The sequence below is a fragment of the Spermophilus citellus genome (genome assembly GCF_964194105.1).
Source record: "Spermophilus citellus genome assembly, chromosome: 2".
NCBI classification, from domain to species: domain Eukaryota; kingdom Metazoa; phylum Chordata; class Mammalia; order Rodentia; family Sciuridae; genus Spermophilus; species Spermophilus citellus.
The window spans coordinates 257355281-257373964 of NC_138183.1; the positions used below are offsets into that span (position 1 = coordinate 257355281).

Here is an 18684-nt window from a genome sequence, read left to right on the forward strand (position 1 = left end):
AGGACAGGACACCTGCCTGTGCCCTCCTCAAGTGGATCCTCACTGTCCATAATGTTCCAGGGCACTGGCAGGGAGAAGTAGGACAGAGGCATTGGGAGCCACAAAGGCTCACAGGCCCCTCAGAGCAGGCCCACCCAAGGTTTTCGTAGTCAGTGATGCGTGTTCTGGCTCCAGGAGGAGGGGCACAGGGATGGGGACCAGGATGTTCCCCACCAGTGTCCCCTAGATGTGTGTGTCCATGGGAGCCTGGGTTAAGGAGAGGCAGGACAGGGAGCAGCTGCACTCGTCCACTTGGGTGTAGGTGTGCTGAATGTCTGTGCCGTTGGGACACCGCATGATCACAGCCTCCTGGTGGGTCCTCCTCTCCTGGCAGCAGGTGCACTTTTGCTGCATGGCCTGGGCCTCCATTGAGTACCTGTGGACATGGTGCTACCCTCAGGATGGCCCCCTATCCCTGAGGTTTCTCTTAGCAACTACAGTGTTTATGGGCCTCTATGCTCTTGATAGCTGCCCCATCTGTCCACAAGTGGCCCCTGGTCATCTCCCCAAGCACACAGGCTTTCCCTTCCTGGGCTCTCTGGTTGTTCAGGGTCACTTTGCACCCTGTTTTGCCTTCTGTGGACCCCAAAGATCCCTGACCATGAACTGGCTCTTCCATCTCACTAACTCTGGGCAGATATTTCTGGATCCTCCCTAGGCCCTGGAGTTTACCCCTGGCCTCTTCAGCTCCCCTGGACTAGGGGAGCCTCCCCTCCATGCATAACCACCCCTTCCATTCCTTAGGGATGGAGCTATGCGCAGATGGACATGGAGAGGGCACCCTGCTGGAAGCCTGTTCCCTCCTTCCTGTAGCAGGTGTGGCCTCCTGACTCAGAGCTGGTCAGCAGGCCAACAGACAGGCCCTGGGTGACTGTGGGTGGCCTATTAGCTCTGCCATCCTCTTGACAGACCACGTTGTCCACTCACTTGGACACTCCAGGACAGGAGCCCTCGCAGAAGCTGACATTGACCACAGTCTCCGTCTCACAGCCCTGGTACCGCAGGATGGTCAGGGTGCCACGAACTTGGCACGAGGCTTGGAAAAAGACAGTCCAGATCCTCACTGCAAGGCCCTGGACCAGGGGAGCCTCCCCTCCATGCATAACCACCCCTTCCGTTCCTAGGGATGGATCTGGGACCTGGGGTCCCACTGCCGCCTCATGTGAGAAGACTGTCAGCTCTGGCAGGAGTCGTTGGGCAGAACTGGAAGGTGGTAGGAAGGAGCCTCGACTCACCCCTTTCCTCACAGGAGTAGCAGCAGCCAGCTTTCCTGAGGGTCCCCTGCAGGGCCAAGGATAGGGAACATTCCTGGAGTGGGATGGACTCCAGGAGACCTTCCCTGGGCATGGCGGGACTGGGGTCTTTTGGGGTGGTAATTCCCCATGGGTAGGGCCTCTTGGGGCGGGGTTTCCCAGATGCTCACACTGCAGTTGGACACGTCAGGACAAGGCTTGGGCCGTGGGGTCAGCACGGGGATCCCACTCTTGGTCTCACAGCGGTACTCGGTGCAGTTGTCCACATGGCTGCTGACCCAGGTTTCATTGGGCTGAAATGCAGGGAAGGAAGGCACTGCGGGGGTTAATGCCTGGAGCTGAGCCCCACTGAGGTGACGATTTCCCAGGAGAGTCCCACCTCTAAAGCCTTCTTAAATTACCTGGACTGACTGGCCCTCCGGTGTGAAGCAGCTGATCGGAACACACTGTCTGTCTGATCTTGAATACTCAAAGCCCTGAAGGGCAGAAGGGATGGTCAGGTCTCTCTCCTCCAGCCCAGCCTGCCTTCCTACCACACGCCAGGGGGCCTGCATACCTCCTTGGTAGCCACCTGCTGTGAGGCCATGTCCCTTCCCAGTGCTATATCCCCCTTCCTACTGGTCCCTGCTTAGCCTAACCCCTGTCCCAGTAGCCCACAGGTCTTGTCCCTTCAATCCCCCTTCCACTCTTCCTACTTCATATCCTGTCTGTGGCGAAAAATAAGGCCCCAGTGAAGGCTGAGCTGGAATATCCTCCTGGTGGCTGTCACCAGGTAGGCATTTGGAGCTGGGTCTCCGAGTCTCGGGCTCACCTGGGGGCAGGATGTGGTACAGGCAACCTCCTTACACTGCACAGTTGGGGCCTGGGCTCCCATGGAGACGCAGATGCATGTGTGGCAGGGAATGACCCCTGGAAAGTTGGCTCCAACCTAGAGTAGATCAGGGGGTGCACCAAGGGTCCTGGGTGGGACTCAGGGCCAGGACCCTCCCTGTGGCCAGGTGGGGCACAGAGGAACTGTTTCTTCCTCAACTGGAATGTAAATGTGTCCCTAGCAGAGCACAGGACTTGGTGGGCAGGGGCTGCCATGGGCAGGGACCCCAGAGTTCATCTTGACTGCCTTCTGCAAGGTCCCTAAAGCTGAAATGCATGAACAGGTATGGAGGCCAGCCTTCCAGTGCTCTTGAGAACAGGGTGCAGAGATGTACCCTCGAGGCAGGAATGTGGAGGTGAGGCAGGGGACTGAGGAAGATGGGCACCCCACCTGCCCCCCCAGACCTGCCAGCACCGTGCCCAGGCCAAGCCCTTACCCCATAGACAGTGCCATTGTAGTTGCACAGTTTAGGTCCTGAAAGGAAAAGGAGGGCTGAGTGCACCTGGGTCCCTCCCTGCCCTGCCCACTCCCCTAAGCAACAAGGTCCCAGAGGGGGTTGGGGTGCAGCTTTGCCCCACCCTGCCCACTCCACTCACGGCAGCTGAAGTTGGGGCAGCAGCTGCTCTGTTCCTGGGTGTAGGTCAGCTCCTGCCCAGGCCCACACTCAGGTGGGTCCTGGGGGCAGGTGGTCACATTGCAGACTGTGGAGAAGGGGGCCTGTCAGGGGAGCCGCCCAGTGGCATGCTTCTGTCCCTTCCTGGATGTGTAGGCTTCTGGTTCTCAGGGGCTGCTATGCTTCTCACCCCCAACCCTTCCCAAGCCCGGGACCATCTAGGGGTCAAGCCAGAGGTACTAGCCTCATCTTCAGGTGGAAAACCGAAGCGCCTGGAGGCTGCCCCACCAAGTGGTCCAGCTAAGGTCAGGCCAGGACACACATCCCCTCTGCTCCCCAACCCCGACTCCTGCTATTGGGTGCTCACCACACAGTGTCTCAGAGCAGCAGGGGTTGTCGGCCTGGGGCCTGGTTAGGGCCATGAAACCAGGCTGCCCACACTGCAGGGGCAGGTCCTGGACCTCACACTGCACCGGCTTGCACCTCACGGATGCTGAGCCCTCATCACACACACAGGACTGGCAGTTGCTGATCCACTGCTCTCCCAGCTGCAAAAGACCATGCCAGGGTCACTACAGGCTACAGGGCTGGCTCCAGATGAGGTCTCAGCTTTCCCAGCTGCGCAAGAGCAAGCCAGGTCCCCATCAGCAGGGTTGGCCTTTCGCAGACTGAGTGACAGGGCAGGAAGGATGTCAGCCCCAGGACTGTGGCAGAGCTGGCCACTCAAGGTAGGGTGCTCGCTCCCTCCCTCCCTCATCTCAGGTTGGGGTAGGGGCAGGTGGGGGCAGAACCACTCACAAATTTAGGAGACCCATCTGGTCCCACGCAGGCTGGAAGAAGGGAAGAGTCACTCAGGGTGCTGGGTAGATGGGACCCAGGCCACGGACTGTGTGTGCTCTTGGGACTGGTCGCCCGCCCACTTTAGGCCTTTGTCTTCCCACCAGGATGGAGCAGAAGCCCTGGGAGAACTCATGGGTGTGGTGTTGCTGGGACAGGGTTTGGGGTGGGGAGTTTTCCAGGGGTCCTTGCTACTCCAGTCCTGAGTGGCCCAGGACAGGAGCAGTAACAAGCACAAGAGCTCTATGTCCTGTACAGCTGGCTCCAGGGGGCCACTGGGGCTCTGCAAGACTGTAGGCCTTGCTGTGGCCACCTTATGCTCTGGCCTGGCAGAATGGGACCTGTGACACAGGGGACCCTGTCTGTGCAGGTGAAGATGGGCTCCACGTTCTGTAGCGGGGAACATGCTTACAGCATTCGGGCACACAGATGTCTGCGCTCAAGCTGAAGAGGAGCTGGTGCTCAGGGCAGAAGCAGCCCTCAGCCAGTCGTGAGCTCAGGGGACTGTGGGTCCTACAGGGAAGAAGAGCAGGATTCTGAGCCCCTTACAAGCAGCCAAGGAAGGGTGGGGATGGCCACAGTGGCCAGAGTCAGAATGTAGATGGGCATCCTCCCTGGTGTCTTGCCCTGCCCAAGGGATTGGAAGCTCTGGAGGAGTTCCAGGGAGTCCTGGAGTTGGGGGCCACAGAGCTCAGGGTCAGAGCCCCAATGTGCTCTGGTCTTCTGGTTCCTCTGGACCTCCGGCTGGCCTACACAGACCAAGGAGACTGCTGCCCCTGGAAGACTGCTGGAGCCCAGGAAGCCACTGCCTAGCCTGAGCTCACCTGGAGTCACAGGCTGCAGGCTGCATGGGGCCACATGGCCTGTACATCTTGGTGGGTGGGCAGGGGTGGTCTGTGGGCAGAGACAGGTGTTAGATGGGCATCAGGCAGGCTCAGGAGGCTGGAAGCCTGGGTCTGCTCCACTCACCACACAGCCCACTGGTAGCGTTGCGCCAGTCCACACACACGCCCCGGGAGCGGCACAGTGCCGCATAGGCCTCCAGGTTCTGGCAAAGCATGAGGGTGTCAGCCTGGCAGCTGTCACTCACGCAGGTATGGAAGAAGGGACCAGGTGGGATGAGGCTGTGGCACTCAGCAAAGACCCTACAGACAAGAGGTTGCAGGGCTAAGTGCTCTGTGCCCAGCAGAATCCAGCTGGGCAGGGCTTGTTGCCCACGACCACCATATCAAAGCCAAGGACTCACCCGCTCAGCATCAGTTTGCAGAGGGGTGAGATGGGGCAGGGGGTGGAGCTAGTTGTGCTGTACACTGGGGGTGGGGGGCTGGTGGTGACAGGAAGGTTGGGTACTGCCTGGCAGTCCTCTCGGCTACTGTCAGGCACCACCCAGGTCTTGGCCATGTCCTGGCAGGTGGGGGCGATGGTGCCATCAGGCCGGCGGCAGTCATCACTCTGGCTGTTGGTGCAGGTGCCTGGGGAGTGGGGCAGAGGTCACTGCAGGCTGGAGCCCAGGAAGCCTCTGGCTGTATCCTCTGACCCAAGTCCTTCTACCGACTGAGAGGCCCAGAGCTGGCTCTGGCCTGGGGAGGTGGTTGGGGGAGAGCAGACAGCTGGGAGCCAGGCTGCACCCACTCACCGCACTGGCCCTCCGTGTTGTGGCCAAAGTAGCCATAGGACAACTGGATCTGGAAGGTGTGCCCATTGAAAGTGATGCTCACGCCAACAGCAGGAATGTGGACGCCCATCGTGGTGGCCCCCGTCACCGACACGCTAATGCCGTTCTTGCTGAAGCCCCGGCTCACCCGCATTTGGTTGAAAAGGATCTGGGGAAGTGCAGGAAACCCTAGCCAGGGGCAGGTCCGGGCAGCTTTTAGGGGTTCTGATCCCTAAGCACTGGAGGCCAGCATGTACACCTCCATCCTAGAGACTGGATTTTCCTTCAGGGACATGGGGCCTACAGATATGCTCTGCCTCAGGCAGCCTGCCCCATGGGTCCTCCTGCACCCCTGGGGACTGCCACCGCAGGGAGGAAGGCACACTCCTGGCCTCTGCATGGGGAGGGCCTGCTCCAACTGCCCAGGGACCCACCAGGCTCTCCTCTCCTGCGCTGGTGTTGGTGGTAGTGAGGATGATCTCTGTGGACTCGTAGTGCACTCGGAGGGCTTGGGGGCAGCTGGCCATGTCGTGGGCCCTGCAGTGGTGGTTGTCAATGAGGATGCTCAGGTTCCCGTGGCGAGGGTGGATCTCCCTCATGAGGGTGTAGCTACAGTTGCCCCGGAAGGAGTAGGAGGTACCGTCGAATGTCATGAAGTTCCAGTGGCCCCATCCACTGCAGAAACCTGTGGGACACACAGGCTGGAGGTCCTCTTCCTCAGCCCCACTGTGACTCAGGGCAGCCACACAAGTCTCTAGGCCTCAGTTGCCTCATATACAAAAGGTGTGTCATGACTTGAATTTTGTCCCCATAAGCCATATGTACCTTTGGACCTGTGTCTGTGACCTTATGGGGAAAGGGGTCCAAATGGGATCAACCTGCATTACCTTGGTGGGCCTGAATCCAGTGAGAGAGGAGAGGACACACAGAGAAGGCCATGACAAGTCACAGCCAGAGACTGGAGTGGTGTGGCCTCAAGATAAGGACGCCTGGCTCCCCTAGAACTAACAGGCAGGAAGGGCCCTCCCAGGCCTCTCAGGGTGCCTGGCCTGCATCCTGATCTGGGACCTCTGGCCTCAGGACGGAGAGGCTTGTGGGTGTCTGCTGTCCTAAAGCCAGCAGGACTGTGATGCCCTGTGCCCTTGGTAACAGAAGCAGATCATCAAGACCCCCAGAAAAATCCCCTCTGGTCGTGGTTTGCATCCTTAGCCCTTCCCAGAGGACATGCGCCTGCAGGTTAACAGAGCAAGCGTGTTCGCTGTGCAGTCAGTCTACAGTCAGTGATGGCTGGCCACCTCCCAGCCTGCTGCACGCAGGGCCTGCTCCTCTGCCTCAGCTTGTTCCCCACCCACTGCCTGCTCACACTCGCACTCGTAGTGGAAGAGGCAAGGCTGGCTCTGGCTCCACACTTTGATGGGCATGTGCTGGTTCACACAGGTGATGCTGGCCACAGGCGATGGCTCTAGCAGGACGACACGATTGTTTCCCTCACACCTGGCTACAGTGCAGTTCTCCAGGGTCCAGGACTCATTCACCTGGAGCAGAGGACAAGCAGGGTGCCAACCTGGGGCGGCTCATGGGGTCCTATCACCCAGCACACCGAAGATTGAGGTCACATGCACATGAGCCACCAGAGGGAAAAAAGACTGTGATGACCAACACCCTGGATTTTCAGCGCCTGCACCCAAAAAGATACCAGGTTATGGGTCACTAACGAAGCCTGAGGGGATGCCGGTGGTGGTGCTGCTGGTCCTGGGCCACCGCTAAGGGCAGGAGAACAATTGCAAGTACTGGCCCTATTCTGAAACCTGAGGTCTCAGACAAAATCCCTACAAAACAGGGTAAGAAAAGCCTACCTGTCGGGGAGGAACAGCATTATCACAGCCAAGAGGCGGTGAGGGTGGGGGCACAGGGATGGAGGACATGGTGGGTGAGGAGGTGGGGCAAGTGCCATGGAAGCGCTCAATGCCACACTCCTGGGTGCAGATGGCATAGAAGTTGCATCCAGCTCTGTCGGTCTTGTTGTAGATGACATCGCCTACGAGACAGAAAACAAAATCAAGAGCACTCACCCAAAGGAAGCTAACTACCTGAAGCCAACTGCCAAGGCTAGGGGCACGGGGGCAGCCACATGAGGAGAAGGAAGGCCAGACAAGGACATGGGGAGACTACACCAAAGGTAGGGGGACCATAAGAGAAGATTGAACACACCAGGGAAAGAAAGGGAGGCCTGTGATCCAACTCACCAGGTGAGAAGAGCCCTCCAAAGGCTTCGCAGAAACAGGGCTCAGGGAAGGTGCCTGTGCTGACGAGAACAGTGGGGCCCAGGCCACTGGTGGGGCCAGATGTGGAGGGCACACTAGAGGAAGAAATGGATGCTGTGACATGGCAGTGGCTGGAGTCACAGCAGAGCACTCGCACCTTGTAGTTGAAGCACATGGTGAACTCGTCCTTCTGGTCCTTGTTCCTGCAGACCAGCCCGACCTGGGGGTGGCAGGTCACCACTTGCCCGATCTGGTCAATGCTGACCTCAGGGTAGTTCTCTGCCCGGCACTGTATCTTCTGGGGCTCCTGGCACATCTTGCCCCCAGTGGCCCTGATGTTCTCATAGGTCTCCATGTCCCCGCCCTCGACCCCAGAGGTGGGGAAGTCTATGTCAAACCACTCTGTCCACTCACACCTGGGTTGGCAGTGGGTGGTGGTCTGGGTGGTGGTGGGTAGGAGGGTGGTAGTGGGCAGAGCGGTGGTGGTGGGCAGAGCGGTGGTGGTGGGCAGGGCGGTGGTGGGCGCCAGCGTGGTGGACAAAGGAGAGGGTGGCAGTGGGGTGGCCGTGGTGGGGCAGTGGCTGGAGTCACAGCAGAGCACTCGCACCTTGTAGTTGAAGCACATGGTGAACTCGTCCTTCTGGTCCTTGTTCTTGCAGACCAGCCCGACCTGGGGGTGGCAGGTCACCACCTGCCCGATCTGGTCGATGCTGACCTCGGGGTAGTTCTCTGCCCGGCACTGTATCTTCTGGGGCTCCAGGCACATCTTGCCCCCAGTGGCCCTGATGTTCTCATACGTCTCCATGTCCCCGCCCTCGACCCCAGAGGTGGGGAAGTCCGTGTCAAACCACTCTGTCCACTCACACCTGGGTTGACAGTAGGTGGTGGTCTGGGTGGTGGTGGGTAGGAGGGTGGTAGTGGGCAGAGCACTGGTGGTGGGCAGAGCGGTGGTAGTGGGAAGTGCGGTGGTGGGCGCCAGCGTGGTGGACAAAGAAGAGGGTGCCAGTGGGGTGGCCGTGGTGGGGCAGTGGCTGGAGTCACAGCAGAGCACTCGCACCTTGTAGTTGAAGCACATGGTGAACTCGTCCTTCTGGTCCTTGTTCTTGCAGACCAGCCCGACCTGGGGGTGGCAGGTCACCACCTGCCCGATCTCGTCGATGCTGACCTCAGGGTAGTTCTCTGCCCTGCACTGTATCTTCTGGGGCTCCTGGCACATCTTGCCCCCGGCAGCCCTGATGTTCTCATAGGTCTCCATGTCCCCCCCCTCGACCCCAGAGGTGGGGAAGTCTGTGTCAAACCACTCTGTCCACTCACACCTGGGTTGGCAGTGGGTGGTGGTCTGGGTGGTGGTGGGTAGGAGGGTGGTAGTGGGCAGAGCAGTGGTGGTGGGCAGAGCAGTGGTAGTGGGCAGTGCGGTGGTGGGCGCCAGCGTGGTGGACAAAGGAGAGGGTGGCAGTAGGGTGGCCGTAGTGGGGCAGTGGCTGGAGTCGCAGCAGAGTACTCGCACGTTGTAGTTGAAGCACATGGTGAACTTGCCGGTCTGGTCCTTGTTCTTGCAGACCAGCCCGACCTGGGGGTGGCAGGTCACCACCTGCCCGATCTGGTCGATGCTGACCTCAGGGTAGTTCTCTGCCCTGCACTGTATCTTCTGGGGCTCCTGGCACATCTTGCCCCCGGCAGCCCTGATGTTCTCATAGGTCTCCATATCCCCATCCTCGACCCCAGAGGTGGGGAAGTCTGTGTCAAACCACTCTGTCCACTCACACCTGGGTCGGCAGTGGGTGGTGGTCTTGGTTGTGGTGGGCAAGGGGGTGGTGGTGGGCAGAGCAGTGGTTGTGGGCAGGGCTGTGGTGGGCACCAGACTGGTGGACAAAGGAGAGGGTGGCAGTAGGGTGGCCGTAGTGGGGCAGTGGCTGGAGTCGCAGCAGAGCACTCGCACCTTGTAGTTGAAGCACATGTTGAACTTGCCTGTCTGGTCCTTGTTCTTGCAGACCAGCCCGACCTGGGGGTGGCAGGTCACCACCTGCCCGATCTGGTCAATGCTGACCTCAGGGTAGTTCTCTGCCCTGCACTGTATCTTCTGGGGCTCCTGGCACATCTTGCCCCCGGCAGCCCTGATGTTCTCATAGGTCTCCATGTCCCCCCCCTCGACCCCAGAGGTGGGGAAGTCTGTGTCAAACCACTCTGTCCACTCACACCTGGGTTGGCAGTGGGTGGTGGTCTGGGTGGTGGTGGGTAGGAGGGTGGTGGTGGGCAGAGCAGTGGTGGTGGGCAGAGCGGTGGTAGTGGGGAGTGCGGTGGTGGGCGCCAGCGTGGTGGATAAAGAAGAGGGTGCCAGTGGGGTGGCCGTGGTGGAGCAGTGGCTGGAGTCACAGCAGAGCACTCGCACCTTGTAGTTGAAGCACATGGTGAACTCGTCCTTCTGGTCCTTGTTTTTGCAGACCAGCCCGACCTGGGGGTGGCAGGTCACCACCTGCCCGATCTGGTCGATGCTGACCTCAGGGTAGTTCTCTGCCCGGCACTGTATCTTCTGGGGCTCCTGGCACATCTTGCCCCCAGTGGCCCTGATGTTCTCATAGGTCTCCATGTCCCCCCCCTCGACCCCAGAGGTGGGGAAGTCTGTGTCAAACCACTCTGTCCACTCACACCTGGGTTGGCAGTGGGTGGTGTTCTGGGTTGTGGTGGGCAAGGGGGTGGTGGTGGGCAGAGCAGTGGTTGTGGGCAGGGCTGTGGTGGGCACCAGACTGGTGGACAAAGGAGAGGGTGGCAGTAGGGTGGCCGTAGTGGGGCAGTGGCTGGAGTCGCAGCAGAGTACTCGCACGTTGTAGTTGAAGCACATGGTGAACTTGCCGGTCTGGTCCTTATTCTTGCAGACCAGCCCGACCTGGGGGTGGCAGGTCACCACCTGCCCGATCTGGTCGATGCTGACCTCAGGGTAGTTCTCTGCCCTGCACTGTATCCTCTGGGGCTCCTGGCACATCTTGCCCCCGGCAGCCCTGATGTTCTCATAGGTCTCCATGTCCCCCCCCTCGACCCCAGAGGTGGGGAAGTCTATGTCAAACCACTCTGTCCACTCACACCTGGGTCGGCAGTGGGTGGTGGTCTGGGCGGTGGTGGGCAGAGCGGTGGTGGTGGGAAGAGTGGTGGTGGTGGGCAGGGCGGTGGTGGACGCCAGACTGGTGGACAAAGAAGAGGGTGGTAGTGGGGAAGCCGTGGTGGGGCAGTGGCTGGATTCGCAGCAGAGCACTCGCACATTGTAGTTGAAGCACATGTTGAACTTGCCGGTCTGGTCCTTGTTCTTGCAGACCAGCCCGACCTGGGGGTGGCAGGTCACCACCTGCCCGATCTGGTCGATGCTGACCTCAGGGTAGTTCTCTGCCCGGCACTGTATCTTCTGGGGCTCCTGGCACATCTTGCCCCCAGTGGCCCTGATGTTCTCATAGGTCTCCATGTCCCCCCCCTCGAACCCAGAGGTGGGGAAGTCTGTGTCAAACCACTCTGTCCACTCACACCTGGGTTGGCAGTGGGTGGTGGTCTGGGTGGTGGTGGGTAGGAGGGTGGTAGTGGGCAGAGCAGTGGTGGTGGGCAGAGCAGTGGTAGTGGGCAGTGCGGTGGTGGGCGCCAGCGTGGTGGACAAAGGAGAGGGTGGCAGTAGGGTGGCCGTAGTGGGGCAGTGGCTGGAGTCGCAGCAGAGTACTCGCACGTTGTAGTTGAAGCACATGGTGAACTTGCCGGTCTGGTCCTTGTTCTTGCAGACCAGCCCGACCTGGGGGTGGCAGGTCACCACCTGCCCGATCTGGTCGATGCTGACCTCAGGGTAGTTCTCTGCCCTGCACTGTATCTTCTGGGGCTCCTGGCACATCTTGCCCCCGGCAGCCCTGATGTTCTCATAGGTCTCCATATCCCCATCCTCGACCCCAGAGGTGGGGAAGTCTATGTCAAACCACTCTGTCCACTCACACCTGGGTTGGCAGTGGGTGGTGGTCTGGGTTGTGGTGGGCAAGGGGGTGGTGGTGGGCAGAGCAGTGGTTGTGGGCAGGGCTGTGGTGGGCACCAGACTGGTGGACAAAGGAGAGGGTGCCAGTGGGGTGGCCGTGGTGGGGCAGTGGCTGGAGTCACAGCAGAGCACTCGCACCTTGTAGTTGAAGCACATGGTGAACTCATCCTTCTGGTCCTTGTTCTTGCAGACCAGCCCGACCTGGGGGTGGCAGGTCACCACCTGCCCGATCTGGTCGATGCTGACCTCAGGGTAGTTCTCTGCCCTGCACTGTATCTTCTGGGGCTCCTGGCACATCTTGCCCCCGGCAGCCCTGATGTTCTCATAGGTCTCCATGTCCCCCCCCTCGACCCCAGAGGTGGGGAAGTCTATGTCAAACCACTCTGTCCACTCACACCTGGGTCGGCAGTGGGTGGTGGTCTGGGCGGTGGTGGGCAGAGCGGTGGTGGTGGGCAGAGCGGTGGTGGTGGGCAGGGCGGTGGTGGACGCCAGACTGGTGGACAAAGAAGAGGGTGGTAGTGGGGAAGCCGTGGTGGGGCAGTGGCTGGAGTCGCAGCAGAGCACTCGCACCTTGTAGTTGAAGCACATGGTGAACTCGTCCTTCTGGTCCTTGTTCTTGCAGACCAGCCCGACCTGGGGGTGGCAGGTCACCACCTGCCCGATCTGGTCGATGCTGACCTCGGGGTAGTTCTCTGCCCTGCACTGTATCTTCTGGGGCTCCTGGCACATCTTGCCCCCGGCAGCCCTGATGTTCTCATAGGTCTCCATGTCCCCCCCCTCGACCCCAGAGGTGGGGAAGTCCGTGTCAAACCACTCTGTCCACTCACACCTGGGTTGACAGTAGGTGGTGGTCTGGGTGGTGGTGGGTAGGAGGGTGGTAGTGGGCAGAGCAGTGGTGGTGAGCAGAGTGGTGGTAGTGGGAAGTGCGGTGGTGGGCGCCAGCGTGGTGGACAAAGGAGAGGGTGGCACTGGGGTGGCCGTGGTGGAGCAGTGGCTGGAGTCGCAGCAGAGCACTCGCACCTTGTAGTTGAAGCACATGGTGAACTCATCCTTCTGGTCCTTGTTCTTGCAGACCAGCCCGACCTGGTGGTGGCAGGTCACCACCTGCCCGATCTCGTCGATGCTGACCTCGGGGTAGTTCTCTGCCTGGCACTGTATCTTCTGGGGCTCCTGGCACATCTTGCTCCCGGCGGCCCTGATGTTCTCATAGGTCTCCATATCCCCATCCTCGACCCCAGAGGTGGGGAAGTCCGTGTCAAACCACTCTGTCCACTCACACCTGGGTCGGCAGTGGGTGGTGGTCTTGGTTGTGGTGGGCAAGGGGGTGGTGGTGGGCAGAGCAGTGGTTGTGGGCAGGGCGGTGGTGGGCACCAGACTGGTGGACAAATGAGAGGGTGGCAGTAGGGTGGCCGTAGTGGGGCAGTGGCTGGAGTCGCAGCAGAGCACTCGCACCTTGTAGTTGAAGCACATGGTGAACTCGTCCTTCTGGTCCTTGTTCTTGCAGACCAGCCCGACCTGGGGGTGGCAGGTCACCACCTGCCCGATCTGGTCGATGCTGACCTCAGGGTAGTTCTCTGCCCTGCACTGTATCTTCTGGGGCTCCTGGCACATCTTGCCCCCGGCAGCCCTGATGTTCTCATAGGTCTCCATGTCCCCCCCCTCGACCCCAGAGGTGGGGAAGTCTGTGTCAAACCACTCTGTCCACTCACACCTGGGTTGGCAGTGGGTGGTGGTCTGGGTGGTAGTGGGCAGAGCGGTGGTGGTGGGCAGAGCGGTGGTAGTGGGCAGTGCGGTGGTGGGCGCCAGCGTGGTGGACAAAGGAGAGGGTGCCAGTGGGGTGGCCGTGGTGGGGCAGTGGCTGGAGTCACAGCAGAGCACTCGCACGTTGTAGTTGAAGCACATGGTGAACTCGTCCTTCTGGTCCTTGTTTTTGCAGACCAGCCCGACCTGGGGGTGGCAGGTCACCACCTGCCCGATCTCGTCGATGCTGACCTCAGGGTAGTTCTCTGCCCTGCACTGTATCTTCTGGGGCTCCTGGCACATCTTGCCCCCAGTGGCCCTGATGTTCTCATAGGTCTCCATGTCCCCGCCCTCGACCCCAGAGGTGGGGAAGTCCGTGTCAAACCACTCTGTCCACTCACACCTGGGTTGACAGTAGGTGGTGGTCTGGGTGGTGGTGGGTAGGAGGGTGGTAGTGGGCAGAGCGGTGGTGGTGGGCAGAGCGGTGGTAGTGGGGAGTGCGGTGGTGGGCGCCAGCGTGGTGGACAAAGGAGAGGGTGCCAGTGGGGTGGCCGTGGTGGGGCAGTGGCTGGAGTCGCAGCAGAGCACTCGCACCTTGTAGTTGAAGCACATGGTGAACTCGTCCTTCTGGTCCTTGTTTTTGCAGACCAGCCCGACCTGGGGGTGGCAGGTCACCACCTGCCCGATCTGGTCGATGCTGACCTCAGGGTAGTTCTCTGCCCGGCACTGTATCTTCTGGGGCTCCTGGCACATCTTGCCCCCAGTGGCCCTGATGTTCTCATAGGTCTCCATGTCCCCGCCCTCGACCCCAGAGGTGGGGAAGTCCGTGTCAAACCACTCTGTCCACTCACACCTGGGTTGACAGTAGGTGGTGGTCTGGGTGGTGGTGGGTAGGAGGGTGGTAGTGGGCAGAGCGGTGGTGGTGGGCAGAGCGGTGGTAGTGGGCAGTGCGGTGGTGGGCACCAGCGTGGTGGACAAAGGAGAGGGTGGCAGTGGGGTGGCCGTGGTGGGGCAGTGGCTGGAGTCACAGCAGAGCACTCGCACGTTGTAGTTGAAGCACATGGTGAACTCGTCCTTCTGGTCCTTGTTCTTGCAGACCAGCCCGACCTGGGGGTGGCAGGTCACCACCTGCCCGATCTCGTCGATGCTGACCTCGGGGTAGTTCTCTGCCCTGCACTGTATCTTCTGGGGCTCCTGGCACATCTTGCCCCCGGCAGCCCTGATGTTCTCATAGGTCTCCATATCCCCATCCTCGACCTCAGAGGTGGGGAAGTCTGTGTCAAACCACTCTGTCCACTCACACCTGGGTTGGCAGTGGGTGGTGGTCTTGGTTGTGGTGGGCAGGGCGGTGGTGGTGGGCAGAGCAGTGGTAGTGGGCAGTGCGGTGGTGGGCGCCAGCGTGGTGGACAAAGGAGAGGGTGGCAGTGGGGTGGCCGTGGTGGGGCAGTGGCTGGAGTCGCAGCAGAGCACTCGCACGTTGTAGTTGAAGCACATGGTGAACTCATCCTTCTGGTCCTTGTTCTTGCAGATCAGCCCGAGCTGGGGATTGCAGGTCACCACCTGCCCGATCTCGTCGATGCTGACCTCGGGGTAGTTCTCTGCCCTGCACTGTATCTTCTGGGGCTCCTGGCACATCTTGCCCCCGGCAGCCCTGATGTTCTCATAGGTCTCCATGTCCCCGCCCTCGACCCCAGAGGTGGGGAAGTCTGTGTCAAACCACTCTGTCCACTCACACCTGGGTTGGCAGTGGGTGGTGGTCTTGGTTGTGGTGGGCAGGGCGGTGGTGGTGGGCAGAGCAGTGGTAGTGGGCAGTGCGGTGGTGGGCGCCAGCGTGGTGGACAAAGGAGAGGGTGGCAGTGGGGTGGCCGTGGTGGGGCAGTGGCTGGAGTCGCAGCAGAGTACTCGCACGTTGTAGTTGAAGCACATGGTGAACTCATCCTTCTGGTCCTTGTTCTTGCAGACCAGCCCGACCTGGGGGTGGCAGGTCACCACCTGCCCGATCTGGTCGATGCTGACCTCAGGGTAGTTCTCTGCCCTGCACTGTATCTTCTGGGGCTCCTGGCACATCTTGCCCCCGGCAGCCCTGATGTTCTCATAGGTCTCCATGTCCCCGCCCTCGACCCCAGAGGTGGGGAAGTCTATGTCAAACCACTCTGTCCACTCACACCTGGGTTGGCAGTGGGTGGTCGTGTGTGCCGTTGGAGGCTGGGGGATGTGGTTGGTAGGTTTTGTTGACCCTGACCCTAGTGTGTGTGTGTTCTTTGTCGTGTTGCGTGGCACTGTGGCCAGTGGGTGTTTGCTAGCTGTTTCTGTGCAGTGGCTTGTGCCGCAGCAGAGGACTCGCAGTCTGTAGTTGTAGCACATGGGGAACAGCCCTGTCTGGTCCTTGTTGTGGCACTCCAGGCCGTAGTGGATGTCACACTTTACTTGCTGTCCCAACGTTTCTGGGCTCTTTCCAGGGTAGAGGTCTGTCTCACACTCTATGTCCTGTGGGTGTTCACAGATGCTGCCCCCCATAGCCCTAATCCTGTCGTAGCTCTCTCTGTCTCCCCCGTCTTCCTCAGATTTGGGATAATCTGTGTCGAACCACTCTGTCCACTCACATTGAGGCTGGCAGGTTCCTATTGTTGTTGACTGAGGTTCGATGGTGCTGGTACCCGGGGACGGGGTGTGACCACAGGGCACATGGGTGCAGCACAACACCCGCAGCTCATAATTGTGGCAGAGCGGGGGGCTTTGCTCACTGTTGAAGCATGTCAGACCTCTGTCTGGGTCGCAGTTCACCTTCTGGCCCAGCTGTTGCAGTGGCGTGCTGGGGAACTTCTCTGCACGGCATTCGATGGCTGCCGGGGCCTGGCACACTTGGTACCCCTTCTGCCTCAGGTTCCCAAGTGTCTCCATGTCACCACCTCCCACACCAGGCTCTGGACGGCTGCTGTCGTACCAGCTGGACCAGTGGCAAACCTCGCGAACACACACCGTGGATGCTGTGGGCACTGTGCCTGCATGGAGTGAGAGGTCCATGAGCCTGGTCCTCACCATGCCCAGTAGGAGCTGGTGATAGTGAGCCCCTCATACAAGGGCCGGCCCACACCTTGTTCAGGGTTGTTGCCTACTGGGGCATTGGGCTTGGCTGCCCGTGTCCAGGCAAGGAAACACAGTTGCTGAGGATCAGCTGGGACCTGGGAGATCTTTATGGTGCCTGTGGAAGCCCTGCCAGCTTTGTGCCTAGACTTCCTGGCATGAGAACATGGACCCCTGCTAGAGTCTCTCCAGCAGGTCATGGCTCAGGACCCAGGGGTCCTCTGCAAGAGGGTCTCCTGCAGCCTGTGTCCCCGGGGTCTTCCCTTGTCCCAGATACAGCCAAACATCACTTTGGCCACAGGCGACATGATGGCCCAGGCCAGGGGCTTCTGTCGAGCCAGGTAGGGCTTACTTGTGGTGAAGGGTGTGAAGGTGAAGGGTGTTGTGGATGGGATTCCAGGACATTCCTCAGCCCTCCTGATGATAGTCCCATTGTTTCCGCAGATGGCCATTAAGCAGGCACCGAGGCCGTCGGTGGTGTTGTAGATGATGTCTTGGTAGCCGTAAGTCCGGCCCTCGTAGAAACATGTGCAGGCTGGGGGCCGGCAGGTATGGGCTCACTCCCAGGTTCTAACCCAGCCCCAACCCAACCCAGCAGCCCTTCCTTACCCGAGGGACTGTGAGAGCACTGGAGGCCGCCAGGGGTGCAGTGACTGCAGGAGGGAGGGGAGGCTGAGTGCCTGCAGGGGCCACCCCTTCCCTGTACCCCCGCCATCCCCTGCCTCACCAGCTCTGGCAGTTCTGGGTTGTGGGGACCTGCATGCCAATGTCATAGTAGTTTCCATCCTCATCATAGCAGCCACACTGGGCCACACACTTCATCTGGTCCTCGTTGAAGAAGGGCTTGCTGGGTGGACACTTTGGGTAGCAGCCTAGGATGGGTATGGGTTCTCACTGAGTCTCAAGCCCTCTCGGGTCAGCTATGGGCAGCCTAGCATCCCCAACCCTGGCAGCAGACATCTCAAGAGTTGTGGGCCCGCCCTGGCAGTGGGCCCTGGAGGTCCCCCCAGGACACTGCTCTTACCTTCCAGGCCAGGCATGTCAAACAGGCAGTGTGCACTGGGGTTCCGGCAGGTTCTCAGGCAGGGGGCCCCACAGGGCTGGTAGTGCCACTCGCACTCCCCACGGGGGTTGTAGTAGTCACAGAATAGCGCTGGGCACAAAGAGGAGGCTAAGCGTGTGCCTGCCAGGCTACCTCCCTTGGCATGTCCCCAGGGCCCATCCTGGGTTGAGCCCAGGTATGTAGGGCTTGAGGTGCCATCCCTGGCCCTGCCTTTGTAGCTCCTTTTTTATTGGGAACCACATTGTTGTGGAGAGTCTGTCTGATCTGCCTATGTTTACAGCTGTGCAGGTGGACGCGCATGTGTGTACAGTCTCACACACACTGGGTGTCTGTGTGTCTGCTTCCCAGGCAGTCCCAGAGCCTGCATGTGGGTACAGAGGCTACAGCCCCACCTCCCACCTCCATGCCCTTCAGCACATGGGCAGAGCCCCTACTCACGGCAGACGTCCGGTGTCCTCCAGGACACACACACGCCAGCTTCGTGGCAGGCCTGGGCATAGGCAGCCACAGCGGTGCAGAAGCACTCACAATCTCCTCCCGAGTCGCAGGCACACGCATCATGCACACAGGCCTCGTAGTACTTGGTGGAGTCGACCTGGAGCAAAGGGAGAGGGCAATGTGTGCCGTGGTCAGGAGCCAGCTGGCCCTGGGCAAGTTTCTGCAGCCAGTGGTAGGTCAATCCCACACCAGTGGTCCAAGATCCTGGATCCTGGGCTTCAAGTATCTTTAGAGTATCCCAAATGGGAGCTGCCCAGCACCACCTCTGCAGCCCACCTGGGCACCTGCCCACTTGGGCACCCATACTCATGCTCCTCAGAACTTCTTATAGGAACCTGCTCATGTGGTGCAGTTTCCAGACCTGCCAGGGACACGAGCCATCCCTGGTTGCCTCTCTGCTCTCGAGCCTTTGGTTTGCTCTGCTCCAGCCCACAAGCCTCCTGGCCCCCTCCACCATCCTGCTAGCTGACTCATTCCCTGGACTGCTGCTCCCATGGCCTTGGTGACTCCCTGCCAGGCTCCTATGCAGAGCCCACCCTGACTGCCCGGCTGTCTCACTCCCAAAGGTGAGCTCCATGCTAGCAGGTTCTGCTCCCATTCGCTGGGCTGAGCCTGGCACCCAGGATGTGCCCTGAGGAAGTACTGGGTTGGACAGCTCATGCCAGATTACAGGTATTGCTTAACTCCAAACTGCACTTTGGGCCACATGGTTAACCTGTCTGGACAAGGAGCTGCCCACTGTCTAGGTCGAGGAGGGGCAGCCCCCAACTC

The 18684-nt window shown here is 60.3% G+C and overlaps 1 protein-coding gene across 1 annotated transcript in view; it reads right to left on the bottom strand.

Moving 5' to 3' along the window:
• Positions 1-222: 222 nt before the first annotated feature.
• Positions 223-18684, bottom strand: part of MUC5B (mucin 5B, oligomeric mucus/gel-forming) — a gene marked incomplete at both ends in the record, with an annotated part of 36139 nt that continues 17677 nt past the window's right edge. Inside the window, 24 exons of the mRNA XM_081280505.1 lie at positions 223-415; positions 967-1075; positions 1275-1320; positions 1463-1585; positions 1694-1768; positions 2104-2220; positions 2600-2637; positions 2760-2864; positions 3144-3324; positions 3575-3606; positions 4026-4126; positions 4438-4507; positions 4583-4758; positions 4860-5085; positions 5250-5436; positions 5702-5952; positions 6616-6802; positions 7124-7305; positions 7514-16270; positions 16705-16887; positions 16962-17005; positions 17080-17224; positions 17377-17505; positions 17854-18010. Coding sequence (XP_081136631.1) covers positions 223-415; positions 967-1075; positions 1275-1320; positions 1463-1585; positions 1694-1768; positions 2104-2220; positions 2600-2637; positions 2760-2864; positions 3144-3324; positions 3575-3606; positions 4026-4126; positions 4438-4507; positions 4583-4758; positions 4860-5085; positions 5250-5436; positions 5702-5952; positions 6616-6802; positions 7124-7305; positions 7514-16270; positions 16705-16887; positions 16962-17005; positions 17080-17224; positions 17377-17505; positions 17854-18010 — 11814 coding nt within the window. The remainder of the gene's footprint in view (positions 416-966; positions 1076-1274; positions 1321-1462; positions 1586-1693; positions 1769-2103; positions 2221-2599; positions 2638-2759; positions 2865-3143; positions 3325-3574; positions 3607-4025; positions 4127-4437; positions 4508-4582; positions 4759-4859; positions 5086-5249; positions 5437-5701; positions 5953-6615; positions 6803-7123; positions 7306-7513; positions 16271-16704; positions 16888-16961; positions 17006-17079; positions 17225-17376; positions 17506-17853; positions 18011-18684) is intronic.